The 16,847-nt window shown below is 36.7% G+C and overlaps 1 protein-coding gene across 1 annotated transcript in view; it reads right to left on the bottom strand.

Moving 5' to 3' along the window:
• DNAH8 (dynein axonemal heavy chain 8) overlaps window positions 1–16,847 on the bottom strand; it is a 130,823-nt gene that overhangs the window by 88,620 nt on the left and 25,356 nt on the right. The window contains 7 exon segments of the mRNA XM_075444284.1: window positions 1,300–1,404; window positions 4,841–5,076; window positions 7,329–7,452; window positions 9,102–9,298; window positions 11,189–11,384; window positions 13,821–13,923; window positions 15,969–16,075. Of these exon segments, the coding sequence (XP_075300399.1) occupies window positions 1,300–1,404; window positions 4,841–5,076; window positions 7,329–7,452; window positions 9,102–9,298; window positions 11,189–11,384; window positions 13,821–13,923; window positions 15,969–16,075 (1,068 nt within the window).

Raw genomic sequence — 16,847 nt, 5'->3', positions numbered from 1 at the left:
AAAGAAAAAGAAAACCAACCAAAAACCACAGAAAAATCTCACCTCCACCTTTAAGTGAACATGTTCCATTACAAGCAAGTGGGGGAACAAATGGACACAGAAAAGGGGGAAAAAAAATCATAGAATCATCGAATGGTTTGGGTTGGAAGGGTCTATAAAGGACACCTAGCTCCAACCCCCCTGCCATGGGCAGGGACATCTTCCACTAGATCAGGTTGCTCAAAGCCCCATGCAACCTGGCCTTGAACACTGTCAGAGAGGGGGTATCCACAGCTCCTCTGGACAATCTGTTCCAGTGCCTCAGCACTCTCATTGTGAGGAATTTCTTCCTTATATCTAACCTAAATCTTTCCTCTTTTAGTTTAAAGCCATTACTCCTTGTCCTGTCACTACACGCCCTTGTAAAAAGTCCTTCTCCAGCTTTCTTGTAGCCTCCCTTCAGGTACTGGAAGGCTGCAATAAGGTCTCCCCAGAGTCTTCTCTCCTCCAGGTTGAACAATCCCAACTCTCTCAGCCTTTCCTCATAGGACAGGTGCTCCATCCCTCAGCTCATTTTTGTGGCCCTCCTCTGGACCTGCTCCAACAGGTCCTTGTTTTTCTCCAAGATCCTATTTTCTTCCTTCCTTCCTTCCTTCCAAAAAACCTCTCAAAACCCAAAGTTTTAGGGTCCTCTTCCTCGTGGATGGCTCAGCCTTGTCTTTAACAACTTACTTCTTCTCGGTTCAAAAGCTGCATGAAATGCAAATGTAAAATATACTCTTCAGCTCCTGAGTCCTTTCCAGAGTGATTAATCTATGGGACAGGATCTAACTTAATTGTTCCAACAAAATCTACGTATTTCCATCTAATGTTTTACACTTCAGGAAAATATCCATCAAACATTGAGCTTTTGAGGGATACAAGACTGTCCTTAACAATAAAGGTAAATGTGCAACCACCACTTATGGGTAAGGGCACTGGAAGAGTATGCACTCTAATCTAAGTGGTAGTAATCTTCCTGATCAGAGAAGAATGACAGAAAATGTGGAAATGAAGGACAGGGGAAAGAGCAAAGAAAGACATAATAAATTTCTCATTTTCTTGCAGAATTTAAGCATGTGTCTAAAAGCTACAATAATACTTAAATGTTAAGGAGCTCTATGAAAAAAATTAGAAAATCAACATATTAATCGAAGGTATAACACACTAGTAGCAACAGAGGCCAAGAGAGAGAAGACAGAGTGGAGTGACAACTGTCATTTATACTCTGAAAAAAGCACATGAAGACAAATGGAACACAACATAGTTTTACACACTTACAGCTTTGGTCTGTAATTTATTAAAAGGGTATCTGAGTGTATCTACTCCTTCTGATTCCTCTTTTGTAACCTCAATTTCAAATGTATTTAAAATGGCATAGGATTCCTAGATGAAAAAAAACACAAACAAACAAACTTAGGAATGATAAATTTGAAGTTCATTTGCAGGAAGATAGATCGAATTTGTAAGAAATGCTTCAAAGAAAATCTGTTCATGTTTTTCAGGCATAAAACATTGATTTGTTTTTTTTTTTAAATAAGGATGATGAATGAAGAACTAGGGAACAACAGCAAAAAATACTTCTTTGAAGATGTCTTGGATGACATACTATAAAAAATATACAAACACAATAAATTTACTATTAAAAATATACAAAATTTTATAATCTCAATGGTATTTTTATTCCACAGATCTACATTCCACCTGAAGGTAGATTTTGATGAATTTTTCCTGACTCTGCATAATTATGCACAATAAACTACACATTTTAAAATGTTTTGCCATTTCATCTATAAAATATTTATTAAAATATGTTTGCCAAACTGTCAAATACCTGTATATGCCTGTTACAGAATAAACTTTTCTTATCGCTTGTTCTCATCTGCAATTCGTTTATCTATCTTCTGCTTTATTATCCTCCTCCTACACATGTGGCATTATTTAAAAATAAGATCATTTTCACATTTAATAGTTTCCCAACAGGTAAAGAAAAGTTTTGCTAATGAAGACAAACAGCAGTGTGCATTACATGTTAGCCACTCCTTTGATTTACAATTTATATTCTGTGCAGTTTGTCATGATTAATAAACAGTTCTTCATTCCATGCAGATACCTACACTTAGAACTCTCTCAACTTCTGAGAGGTGTAGACTGAAGCACAGACATTGCAAAGGACCTCTGGAGATTGCCTATTCCAGCCCCCCATGCTCAGAGCATGGTCACCTAAATCAGGTTGCCCTGGACCATGTCCAGTCAAGTTTTAAATATCTTCAGGGATGGAGAGTCCACAACCTCTCTGGGCAATATGTTCCAGTGTTTGAGCACCCTCACAGTAAATTTTTCTTAGGTTTAAATGGAATTTACTGTATTTCAGCTTTTGCCCATTGCCTCTTGTCCTGTTACTGGCTGCCACTGAGAAAAGTCTGGTCCCTCTTTCTTCCTGGACCCCATCAGGTACTTATACACATTGATAAAATACTCCCTGCACCTTCCTTCTCCAGAATAAATAGTCTCAGCTGTCTCAGCCTCTCCTCATACTTCAGATTCTCCAATTCCTTCATCAGCTTTTGCTGAACCCACTCCAGTATGTCCATGTCTCTCTTGTATTGGGAAGTCCAGGACTGGACACAGCACCCCAGATAAGTCTTCCACCCCAGAGCAGAGGGAATGACCCTCCTCAACCTGCCAGCAACACAACTCCTAACACAGCCCAGGATATCCTAAACCTTCTTTGCTGCATGGGCACTTTGCTGACTTATGTTCAACCTGGTGTATACCAAGAAACTCAGTTCTTTTTCTGTAAAGCTACTTTGTACCCAACCTGCACTGGCGCCTAGGGTTATTCATCTCCTGGAGCAGGACTTGACATCTCCCTTTGTTGAACTTCATGAGGTGCCTGTCAGCCCGTTTCTCCATCCAGATCCCTCTGAAAGGCAGCACAACCATTTGATGTGTCAGCCACCCCTCCCAGTTTTGTGTCATCTGGAAACTTGCCAAGGGTGCACTCTGCCCCATCTTCCAGGTACGCAGTACTTGAACCAGTAGGGACCCCTGGGGTACACCACCACTTACTGTAGTAACCTAGGCCTGTAACTGGATTTTGTGCCACTGACCTCAGTCCTTTGAGCCTGATAGTTCTCAGTCCAACTCGCTGTCGTCTCATCTAGTCCACATTTCATCAGTTTGACAATGAGAATATTATGGGAGACAGCATCAAAAGCCTTGCTACCATCACAATAAATAATATCCACTAGTCTCCCCTTGTTCACTAGTCATCTCATCGTAGAAGGCTATCAAGTTGGTCAGGCATGATTTTCCCTCAATAAATCCATGTTGATTATGCTCAATTCCCTTCCTATCCTACTTTTCCTTACATCAATCCCTACTTTCTTCAGTGATGTTCTAGTAAGAAATATAATGTCTAATCACCTCGTCAACAAAGTTCTACTTACATCCACTAAGAAAACAAGAAAAAAAAACATTGAAATTACTCATCAGTTGCGATTGTTCTGTATTCAGTTCTTGATTTTATCAGCTCTATATTATGTTATTATTTAAGGAAAGCTCATGAAAAAAGATCAAACAGTGACTTGTTAACATCATTAGTCTTTACTGGTATTAATGGAACTCATTACATCAATATAGAACTAGAGTAAATAGTTACAAGATATATAGAATAAGAGTGGTTTGAGAAAGAACCTTCATCTTAATATTAATCTCAAAGTCCCAAAAGCAGGTATAAATAAACCAGTAATATTAATACTTCACAATTTTGTATACCTTTTATTTATTTATTTACACTTTTTGCATCTTTTCCTATACGTGTAAAAACCTAGCAAATAGACAGTGCTGAACTCAGTTCCTCTTGCCTGCTTTATTTAAGCTCTATGAGAATGATTATCATGTCCATATCTTCAGTCTGAAGGCAATCAGACTAAGAAATAACATATAGTAGATCTGAGTATTACTTTAAATGTTGAAATTATTGTTCCGGTTCTTCCTTTACTTGTTTAGCCTCTACCTCTTTTGGATCAAAGAACTGGTTATTATTTGCCTTCAAATAGTCTCTGTACCATTCCTGGCTTAAAAACCACCCCATAAATTGCTAAGACAAAACCCACTTTCTTAGCATAAAACTAGCAAAAATTATGACAATCCACTGAGAGTCCTTTATGGTATCATGTTAATAGAAGAATCTTCAAGAAAAAAGATGTTACTATACAACAATACAATTTCTTCTCCAAAATGTGGATGAAAATGTAAAACAAATGCGTTCTATGAAGCTGAATGTTTCAGGGTGTGATAACAAATACCAAGTACGTGTAAAAATCCATGACCTTCTTTTAGCTTCTTTCTTATAGGGAAAACTAAAAGGATGCTGCAAGTTTCTGACCACGTACAATGATGTGCGGCTCCGCAAATATATTCTGGCTATATATAAAGGGGTTAGATGACCAAGATATTTGTTAATAGATACAGAAAAGTTAGGAAGAGGGTTAAGGCTAATGGCAAAGCACACAGAAAAAGGGAAAGTATTGGTCCTTTCTCTGCTTCTTTCTGCATGTTTTCTCCTAGTTTGTATATATGTTATAATGTATTTGAGAGCAAGTTTTTCTGTTCTGCATTCACAGAGTATCTAGCAAAGTATCTAAAACTGATTCATAATTTATAATAAAAATCACAACAAAAATACTACTTTGTTTCCCATCTTCAGCTAGATCATTCAGGACAGTAAACTCCTTGTTTGGATTCTCAGTTTATCTTATGACTCCTATTACATAATATCATTTCAATCAAGATAAAAAATTAAAAGTCATCTTACTTCAATAGGTCCCAGAGCCATATCCATTTGTATTTCATTATCACGTATGATAGATAAAGCTTCCATTGCAAATCTGAAGTCATCTAAGTCACACAGAGGTTGAGACAATTTCTTTAAATATTCAGTTATGAATGATGTCATGTCTGTCATTTTCTTTTTATATTCCTCATTTAAATAGCGACAGAGGAGCATCTTCCAGGCTTTGGCTTCAACTGCTAGTGCTATTTTCAGTGGTCCTGATTTAAATAAATAAATAAATAAATTCAATCTACATCTTAATTTTTTTCTGTTAATAAACCCCACATCATCACGTAGGGTTCTGTAACAGCAATTAGGAAAAGCAGAAAGGCAACCCAAATACTGCTTTTTAAAAGTTTCAAAAGAATTTCAACTACATTTCAACATATTTCTGTGGGTTTATTGTATATTATGATATCTATAAAACTTATTGGTAAGCTTATCTAATAGAACACATAGAGAAAATGAATAAAAAAGAAAAATGCCTACTTATTAATGTAGATTCTCAGATTATGCATTTAATTAATATGTACCAAAAGCATTAAGATCAGTGATATATAAATGGTTTATACCTATTGAGGAAACAGTATTTTGGGATTTCAATATTGGGATTTGGAATACTTCACAACCAAAACTGTAAGGCATCACAACATACCATATGCAGTTAATACATAACACAAACCAACACTGAAGAGACAGAAAAGCCAATCATTTGCACTCTAATTTATTATCAAAACAAATTAGGATTTTAATAGGCAACATTTTGTACTCTGTTGAAAGAAATCAAAAAATACTAACAACGTATAAGCCTTCTGCTCACAAAACAAATTTTACAGCAGATATAGTTTCTTCTTTAATAATGTGGATATTAGCATTAAAAATCTGATTCCTTAAGGCCAAGGGTAATTCAAGAAAAGTACTGTACCTTGTCCAGAAGCTAGAATATGTAAATGATAATAAATAATTTCCCAAAACTAAACTGAGTCCAAGAAAAATACTTGTTTCCCCAGATCACAAAAACATTTAGTATCGTTGTTCTTGAACCTAGAGGACTTGGCTCCTTCTGATGCAGCGATCACAGATCAGGGAGTACTGTGACCATCAACAAAATCCATATTCTTTTGCATACACTGCTTCTTATCACTCTTGGTTACAGAATAATAGACAGCAAGAGTTTTCCACAGTAAATTAACTAGCTCCATAGTGGTTTCATTAATAAGAAGTTGTATCCAGGAACTGGATGCGAATATGCAGTCAGCAGTTTGACAATTTTTCTTATTCACTGACAGAAAGCTAGGGATAACGTGCCACCAAGATCCTGAAACGAACTCTAGTTATCAAAGTGCGCAGGTTCTGTCTTCTCTGATGTATGAGGAAGACAAATTTTAAAGAGGTGATTTCTCGATTTAAACAATCTAAACTCTCAGAAGATGGGGCTTGCTCATTAGAAATGTGGCCACACTGATATTTGGAAAGAGATACGTTTACCAGTTGCCCCTAGATAGCAAACAACCATGATAACATCTGCCACAGAAAGTAAAAAGCAACAGAACAGTGACACTGGTCCAGAGAAGACATCACCTACATAATAATCTGCAAGGTGAGAGGGATAAGTGCCACTGAAGTTCTTGCTTATTTGTGATAGCGCTCGCAGCCCAGAAGGCCAACCATATCCTGGACTGCATCAAAAGAAGTGTGGTCAACAGGTCGAGGTAACAGATTCTGCCACTCTACTCCGCTCTGGTGAGACTCCACCTGGAGTCCTGCATCCAACTCTGAAGCCCTCAGCACAGGAAGGACATGGAGCTGTTGGAGTGGGGCCACAGGAGGGCAATGAAAACGATCCAAGGGCTGGAGCACCCCTCCTATGAGGAAAGGCTGAGAGACTGGGGGCTGTTCAGCCTGGAGAAGAGAAGGCTGTGGGTCGACCTTGTAGCAGCCTTTCAGTACTTAAAGGGGGCCTATAGGAAAGATGGGGACAGGCTTTTTAGCAGGGCCTGTGGCAATAGGACAAGGGATACCGGTTTTAAACTAAAAGAGATGAACTGAAAAGGTTTAGACTAGATATAAGGAAGAAATTTTTTACAATGAGGGTGGTGAAACACTGGAACGGGTTGCCCAGAGAGGTAGTTTTAAACTAGAAGAGATGAACTGAAAACGTTTAGACTAGATATAAGGAAGAAATTTTTTACAATGAGGGTGGTGAAACACTGGAATGGGTTGCCCAGAGAGGTAGTGGAGGTCTCATCCCTGGAAACATTCAAGGCTAGGTTGGATGGTGCTTTGAGCAACCTGATCTAGTTGAAGATATCCCTGCTCACCACATGGCGGGTGAGCTAGATGACCTCTAAAGGTCCCTTCCAACCCAAAGCATTCTATCATTCTATGATTTATTTCAGACAATAAACCAAACATATGACTAGTATATTCATTATCTTACTGTACATACAAAGCTAAGAAAATGTCATACCTGTATGCAATTCAATTGGACCAAGAGGAATAATGGGTTTTATATCTTCCACCTCTTCCTCAAATATAGTATAGTGAAGTATTTCTTTAATTTCAGTCAGAGATGGGCAGCTGGCCAAAAATTGCTGTGTGTAGTTTGAAAAGTCAATCAACAAATGTCCTTTTTCATATTTTTGATAAAACAAGTGGTAACAGTTGTTCAAGAATTACTGAAAATGTATACCAATATTATACCTGTTTTTAGCCTTCTGTAGTCTTGCTAGCATAGTAAAATTCGTGTGGTGAGGTGTTCATGTTTATCAATTTCTCTGTTAGTAACTCTCAAGCTTGTTGGGAAATTCCAGTCAAATTTAACAGAGAAACAGATATCCAAGACATATTAAGTACCCACTGGCTTTGTGAAAACAGGTGACAAAATAGACATCAAAAAATACATGCCTGCACTTACAGAAAAACTACACTGTTAGCCCAATTATGTGTGAAACAATCATAATAAACCAGATTTTCTAAGTGGTTCCATGAGCAGAACTCAAGTGTAGAAAAATTTTGCGATTCTGAAAGGCTGCATTTCAGAAATGTTACACAAGAGATATATTCAATATGCCTACATTGCATGGGCAAGTAATAAACACTGAAAGCTGTTTCCCACTTCTATTCTTGTGTCTGAGAGTACCCACACAGGCAGTGGAAGGGCTAGCACAGTGCTAAAGAAAGAACATAGAAACTAGGGCATGTGTGCATAAAACTTAATTGCGTTATCATGAAGGCTTTCTCTGTAGCAGTATTGTTTTCTTCAGTAGTAACTACATCAAATTAATAATATTTATTTGATTAGACTTAAAATTTTAATTAGTCTAACAGTAAATTCTCAGCTCTGTATATTAAGTGATGTTTTTTAGCCCCCATAAACTGCACAACCTGCATTGTGACACACAAAATATAGCAGTGCACCTGCAGTAATATAAGGTGATGCAATATTCATAGATCTATGTATATATAATGTAGTCTATTAAACAGAAAATATAAGAATAGAAAACTCAATTAAGCCAAGGCTAAATAAAGCAGATATAGAAGATATAGAAGCCAACTTTATTCTACTGAATCTCTAAATTCAAATTCTAAATTAAAACTCTGTTGTGGGACAATGTGAAACATTTTGAAGCAGATGTGCCAGAGACCTCTAATTCTTGGAAACGAACTTTTTCTTGTTGTAGTAGATGCTAAATTTTTCTACCGCACTTCAGGATTCAACTTAGAGTTCAAACAACCAAGAATTAAAAAGAGGAATCTTTCTGGAATAGAGAAAGCAGAACTGACTTCCTAAAATAACTACAGGAATGGTGGTGAATAAAAATACTTATTAAACTCAAAATAAATGCTTACTATAGATAATACTGCACAGTACTGATAAATAATGATGCTGTGGAAATTTCTATGAGTTGTGTTATACGTCACACCAGACTGGCGTAATTTCTTGTGGCCTAAAATCCAGAGTTCCACAAAAAAAAAATTAAAGCAATTAACAAATTAGGACCAGTTTATCAGTATCTAGAATGGCACAGAAGCAGGAAAAGCCAAACCCCAATATAAAAATTAGGTAGCATGCTATTACTTCAGCTTAGGAAATATACTACTGAAAAACTAAATAAGAATTTCAGCTTTTAACATGTTTTCTACATCTTTTTCCTTGATTTTTTCCTTCCTCAATGTTTTCTGATTTCAAAAAATAAGATTAATAAAGACCAGTCCTGTAGGTGATCATCCTTAAACTCACCTGAATTTTGGCATCTCTATCTTCTGTCCACAGCACCTCATATTTCTGAAAGTCCTGCAGAACTTCACTAGCTGCTTCTCTTATAGAATTCACCAAAGAAGAGAGGAGCAAAACTAATTTAGAAATATCTTCATGTTCTGCAACACCTGAGTAAAAATTTCTTAGCTTTCTGGCAAGCACAACATCTTCAACTCCTTCTGTAATATAAAATTATATGTAAATGAATGAACCTTTAGAAGTCTGGTTACAGTTCTCTTCTAAACCTATGCATGTCAAGTTAAGCAATGCTCGAGCGAATGCTTCCAAATGGAGAGAAAATAATCTTCATAATTCATGCATTTAATTTTTTTGACTGTGTTTTAATTGTAACTAGAACATGACAAGGTCTCATAAATATTCTGTGTTGTTTTCTATTTTCTTAAAATTCATATAATTGAAGATTTTAATTGTATAAACTGCTTAAAACTGTGTAAGTTTCTTGAACTCTAACATGTTTCAAATAAATAACTTCTTGTTATTCAATTTAGTGGTTTAAAAAAAATGCTAAACTTTGCCAAGCCACATATTAATGAGTCCACAAATAAAGTTTGTCATATTTTGGAACTGCACTTCTCTTACAAACTGCTAATATCAAAGTCCTTGGAGTCTTGTCTGAAAGAAGTTAGAACCGAATGAAGAAAAAGAAGAGAGAAAAAAAAAAGAGGAGGGAAGGACAATCTACAGATTTTCGTAGACCTCTTGCCTCCAAATATGCTTTCAAAGGCAGTTTAGACACTGGTAGCTGCAGCTCCACTTACACTATTGATATTGTAACAGGAGCTCTCTCTGCTTTAAGAACTACAAGTAAACTCAAATAGAAGGAAAATAAAATGCAATTTATCATGTCCCTCCTTCATCTTTGATGAATTGCTGAGACAATCAGGGTCAATATAAGACACTGATATCCCTGAGATCTGAGCCCCTCCTGCCGTAACATTGGCTAAGCATTTTGAAGCAGGCTTAAGAGAATGAAGAAGAAAAATCCACTCTTCCTACCACACACATTGTTTCATGGGGGAGAAGTAATGCAACTCCAAGTTCTCTTTTACTCTGAAGCCCTTTTCAGGGACCTGGTCACTGGAAACAAAGCCTCAGATTGATCCATCCTTGCCAGTGCACTCCACAGCTCTCATCAGCCAAACATTAACACACACCCCGAGGCAATGCTGATGAGAAGTTTAAAGGTGATGAAAATGGTTACTTCCTGATGTTGTATTTTGCCACAGCAGAACAAAAGGCTATGACTGTCTGATGAGGATAGTCACTTGCCACCCTGCTTGAAGCCCATTAAAGAGGTTAAAATCATACATATCACATTAGTAGAAGAATAAAGTCCCAGCTCTCGGCTATCAAAAAGAAAAGTTTTCCAAGATGTTATAGACTCTCCAAAGGACTCACAACGAAGATACAACTGCATTGCAGATCACTGGCTCAGCCAAGCAGTTAAGAGAACCAGACATTAAAAATATATGTGGGCTTTTGTGGATGCTTGCAAAGCATATGTAGAGAAGCTTAGAAATAATATTAAGGAAAAATTTATCTGACTAAAATGGATGCAGGTCTATCTACAGTCTAAATATTCACATGAACAAACACTTCAAGTGTTTTATAATCCATTCTAGGAATATAGCCAGCAATTAAAATCTTTACTGAAATCTAATTATTAAACTAGATTTTGTTCTACTTCAATATTCTAATGAGACCTGGTCTACGATCCTTGTTTATGGTTTCAACTATATCATTATGGCTACACTCCATAATAAGCAGAGAAAAAGATAAATTAACAAGCTTACTTTGCTTCAAATTAAATAAGAGATTCAGAATCTAGCATTTTGCTTACCATTTCTCAGAGTTATAACACTTACATAAGGCTGAAAAGCAATTTCTGAAAAATATAGCTAATTACAATAAAACCAACAAGTTAATTCAATATAATCCACAGTTGACCTCTTCGAAGAGAAGTGAGCTTATTCACAAATATTTATATATGGCATTTTTATTAAATTAAAAAGTTGAAATAAGTAAAAAAAAAAAACAAAACTACTTACTTTCCCTCTTTTTGGCTATTTTTCCTGGTGATCCAAAGTGTGCTGAAGACACTTGCCGTGTGCCTGATTCTGCTCTTAAACTAGATTTTTGCAAATGTCTCTGTCCCCACTGAGCAACTCCACGACTTACTTCCAAGATCAAATGAATTGTGCGATTGATGGCTTGCTGTATATCATCTAAACTAGGAACCATTACCTATTTAAAACAGATGAAATGCTGTTGAAATATATGCGACTGTCATTTTCTAATAGCTCAGTTTTACTCCACTCAAGTGAATTGCAGAACTTCCCCTGGAAAAGAAGCTGGAAAACACAATTTTAAGAGTTTGTCTGGCTCTGAATTGCCTCTAAAGAAAGGAAAGATACTGTACTGACCCACTATCTGTTTGTACAGTCATACCTTGAGCAAAATGACAAGCAACTGTATAAGTAGATAGATTTATTGAGTTTTTTACAGTTATTTTTACAATTCCTACAACACTCTAAACAGCATTTTCATAATTATTTTTATAATTATTTTTATAACAATTTTTTATAATTTGTGGGAATGCATTATAAGCCTTGTTTCCTTCATTCTAGAATCTTAAAGCACGAACAATTGCAGGCCAAGAAACTCCTCTCTGTTGCTCTTAACCACTGGATACTAAATTCTGCGAGAGAGGATTGTAACAGGGATGGTCATAAAAGTATGTATGGACAGATCATTTTAAATATTTACAACTACAGAAGTTCTCCTTCTGAGTGCTTACCTATACATATATTCACACCATGGGTAATTTCAGGCAAACAAAATCACCTGGATCAAAGTGTCAAAGGTCCTAGTTGAATAAGTACTGAATAGGGCTTTTTTATCCCAAAGGTAGCATTACCTCAAAAACTTTTGCAAGAGCACAATGTTTAGTAAATTAATTTAACTCCATGCATTAGCCCTAGAGATCTCAACTTGTACATTTGGCAAGGATATTGCATCATAATTTTGAGAGCAATCCAATACTCATGTCAGAAGAGGAAGAGGAAGAGAACTCATATTCAAGTACCAGAGTACATGATAAAAAGAATTGGAAGGAAAACAAGGATTCTTGATCTGAATGAAGAGCAACTAGCGAACAGAATAGGGTCAAAACACAGGCTCTGGTCTGCCGTCATCCACACTGTATAAATGCTAGTGTGCTCCCTTAGCGTATTTTGGGATGATGCAAAAAAACACCGTCCCAGAAACAAATCAGGCAAAGTTCGGCACATAAAACATGACAAGGGTGTTCCTAACAGATAATTTGAGTGTGAACTCCAGGATTTAGGAAGAAAAGCGTTTACTACTGTGGATACACACCACTTCAGGTCAGCTCACTTTGAGGTCAAAGAACAGCCTCTAGCATGTTTTATTTAGTACATGTACAGCCATAAGGTTTTGAACCCAAAAATTTTTGAACTGTATTGGCAGAAATAATGCTAATTGTGACTTTGTCCTGTCCTTCTTAGAAAATAATTCTATGTAGGATAAAGTGGAGTAAAGGCACACGTCAGTTTATCCAAAATACTGAGCAGGAGGAAGAACCTTCCTGAGAGTGATCCAGGAAATAATAGAAAAACTGCATTTCTTGTTAAACTTCAAAAGAAAGATCACTCTTGGGACACACTTAATTCTCAAATATAGTCCTTAGAACATTATCTTATAGCTTTCATGTGCAAGCCATTATTTTGAAATTATGAAATCACATACAGGAGTGTTCAGCACTGGGATAAAAACTGTTTAGAAGTGGGTGGAGCTTGGGGCTTTATGCTTATATATATCAACAAGGAAAAAATTCTACATTTTGACAGACCTTATATATTGTGTGCAAGCACATAGTGTGAATGTACAACAGAATGCCAATATAAACACTTCTTCAGTGTCAAAAGAATGTCATCCTAGAACAGAACCTTACTTTCATTATAATTTCATTAATATGAAACTTGTAATCTTTGTAAGACAATTGGATAATATTAAGTTACCTTCTCATACATAAAATAAAATGCCATACATATTGCTGACACAGAGTTATCTCACTCTACAAAAGGAAATCAAATGCACTAATTAGTTCTTTGCAATCAAGCTGCTGTTTTGTCTCTGCACACAGAAGTCTACACTCTTTTCTTGGTTTCGAATCTTCTCATTTTTGTTCAGTGTTCTTCCTTCTGGTCGTCTTACTCCTGTTGAGATGACTGAAGCTAAACTGAGCAAACATAATGTTCATTCTTTCTGTTTAACAAAGGATTTAAATCACAGATGGAACAAAACAGTTCAAATAAAAAACATGAAAAATCTATTCCAGCAATGCAACTGCTACACGTGAAGGAGAACTGTAATCATTCTCCGAAGAACACTAATGAACAGATTGCCATATAATTGCTGAAACACACAAGAATAATAGAAGTCCAGGTTCTGCAAGTACCACTAAGAAAGAAACCAGGAACACTGGGACTGTGAGCACACTTCATCAGTGCTCTCAGCACACCAAAAGGCCTGAGCAACTGTTCTCCTTTGGAAAGGATGCTGGTTCATTAGGCGTGTGCCCACATCCTGCTCTTGGACAAATGCAGAGATAACTGTAAGACAGCATATTTTACCTTACCTATATGACACGTAACTTACCATATTGGGAATAGCAAGGTGTACTTCTGCTTTTATAAAAGAAGCTACCTCTTCAGATTTGCTTGGATGAACAGAAAACTTTGTTCTCCCAAATGCAGTTTTGCTAAAAATAATTGTGAAACGTCATAAGTACTACCACCGTGAAACCCCCTCAAATTGTCTTAGAAATATAATTTTGAGCTACCTTTTCTGGGCTAATGATCATGAATTTTCACATTAAGTTATGAACTACTTGACAAAACTTACAGAAGCTTCTTGTTTAAAGAGCTGTCGTGGTTTAACCCAGCAGCCAGCAACTAAGCACTAGACAGCTGTTTGCTCACCCCTCCCCTTCTCCCCCAATGGGATGGGGATGAGAAAGGATAAAAAGTAAAATTCGTGGGCTGACACTTTAACAAGACAACAAAGGAAATACTACTACTACTACCAATAATAATAACAACAGTAATAATGATAATAATGAATACACAAAACAATCTGTAAACAATTTTCTCACTGCCCCATGATGGACTCGCAGCCAGTCCCTGAGCAGTCATCACAGAACCCTAAACTCATGGATTTTGCAAATTTCACATGACTTCCAAAACAGGCCAAACTCCTGGGTAACAGAGGGTTCAAACTAATCGAAAAGAGAATTAAAAAAAGGAAAGGATTCCTGCCCCCCAACCAATGCCCATTAATAAACTGAGCATGACGCCCATTGCATGGAGTATTTCCACTGGCCAGGTTGGGCTAGCCATCTGGCTGCATTCCCTCCCAGCTCCTGCACACCTGCTTATTAGATGAATATGGGAGATTGGAAAAAGTCCTTGATTTCTTAGCAACAACTAAACGCAGCAGCAACTGAGAAGAAAATTTACACTATCCCAGCCAAAATCAGGACAAGGGTAAAGATAATAGCCAGAGCTCCATCATTCAGACATAATTACCTTGGATCTAGCCACTGCTTTCAGAATCTTTTATCCAGAATATTTTCTGATTCTGGATTTTAATCTCTCAATTTAAGAATGATGGAACTCTCCCTGTGCTTTAAGTAGGGCATAAGAAGGTTTTACTGACCATTTCATGCAACAATCTATCAAGAGTAAAAGCTGCCCCATTACACTTTTGATAAATATTCAACAGAACAGAAAAAAAAGTTTCAAAGATGACAAGCTACTGAAAATTCATAAATACATGACCTAAGCCCACAAAAAACTAAAAACAAAGTGTTAAGTAAAATTTCTAAATGCTATGACATGACACAGTGACCAAATAAGGGAGGATTCAACAATATGATACTGTAGAGAAGTATGAAGGATGCACCCGAATAAATTGTAATTGACTTCAATAAGACTGGGATTTCAACACATTTTCTATGAAAGAAGTCCTCAGAAAAAGAAAGTAACTCAAGCTTCAACACGCATTACTGACATAATGCCATCAACTTTACCTGCTTAAAATAAATTCTCTTAATAGAAATCTAACCAGGTTTTTCAATATGCAATGTACTATACTGAAGAAATGCTGTCTCTGAAGTGTATGCCAGTTCGAGCAGAGAAGAATCTATAGAGATTATACTCAATATAAGAGAATGATTAAGTCATATGGATCTTGCCATTATCACACAGAATTCATAAAGTAAACAGATGGTCTTTGATTCATGGGAAACAACTCTGATTATACAGCCATGCTTGCAGAAATAACCCGAAACCAGATGAAACTATGGGCACAGTTCCATATATGACTTAGAATGGTCATTTAAGTTCGAGTCATTTGTGTTAGACAGTAAATTGTACTAACAGCGTCTTGAAAGCAATATCAAGGGAAACATATGTCAATAAAAACCAAAGGGTGAAGGCAGAGGAGAAACAATAGTAGAAATAAACTTCATTTTCTTCACAAAACAAAGTGCATAAACTATAACTAACAACATAAAGAACTAAAGTATAAAAGAAAAGTGTGTGCCCAAAGCATCACTGCAACAAAAAGTGAATGCACTCCAGGGTTTGCTGGAGCTAAAAGAGCCAAGAGGTTTGGAACTGTTTGACTAATGATACATGTGCATGTATAATTACACATGTGAATGTATATGTGTATTATTATATTAACACAGAAATGACTTTGTTCTGATAATACCACTGAAAGAATATTTTATTTGCAACTTACGGTGAAAGAAATATTCCTTTTTTAAGACTATCCAAAGACAGCTGGGTGGCTTTCTGGAGGCTGTCTAGCATCTGGTGACTGAAATACGCAACCATCTCTTTACATCTCTGTAATAAATAAAATGTACATTATTTAGTATTGTATTTAGTCAGGAACCTGAAGATTATTTCCAAAGTTTTAAAGTCAAACATATTAGCTCTTGTCTTCAGGAATTTATGCTGTAAGCTACATGAGAAACACAAGGGGAGAAGTTGCAGGAAAAATAGCTTATAAGTAATTACATAAGTAAAAGCTGCATGAAAAAGAGAATATAACACCCAGCGAAACTCAATTTATCTTATTCAGAGACACAATACTGACATCTGGCTGAAGTCTCATAGTCCTTCAGAAAAGATCTCCATACTACACATTATCATACATATTATACATTACTATACTATCTGGACTTCAGTAAGGCCTTTGACACGGTCCCTCACAACATCCTTCTCTCTAAATTGGAGAGATATGGATTTGATTGGTGGACTGTTCGGTGGATAAGGAATTGGTTGGATGGTCACATCCAGAGGGTAGTGGTTAATGGATTAGTGTCCAGATGGAGACTGGTGACAAGCTGTGTTCCTCAGGGGTCCGTACTGGGACCTCTACAGATTAATACCTTGATCAGTGACATAGACAGCAGGATCAAGTGCACTGTCAGCAAGTTTGCAGATGACACCAAGCTGAGTGGTGCAGTTGACAAGCCTGAGGGACGGGATATCATCTAAAGATACTTGGACAAGCTGGGCAGGTGAGCCCATGTGAGAACCTCATGAGGTTCAACAAGGCCAAGCACAAGGTCCTGCATCTGGGTCGGGGCAATGCCCAGGATCAATACAGGCT

This window comes from Opisthocomus hoazin, chromosome 2, assembly GCF_030867145.1.
Source record: "Opisthocomus hoazin isolate bOpiHoa1 chromosome 2, bOpiHoa1.hap1, whole genome shotgun sequence".
Classification (NCBI taxonomy): domain Eukaryota; kingdom Metazoa; phylum Chordata; class Aves; order Opisthocomiformes; family Opisthocomidae; genus Opisthocomus; species Opisthocomus hoazin.
This window is presented reverse-complemented; position numbering and strand designations above follow the sequence as displayed.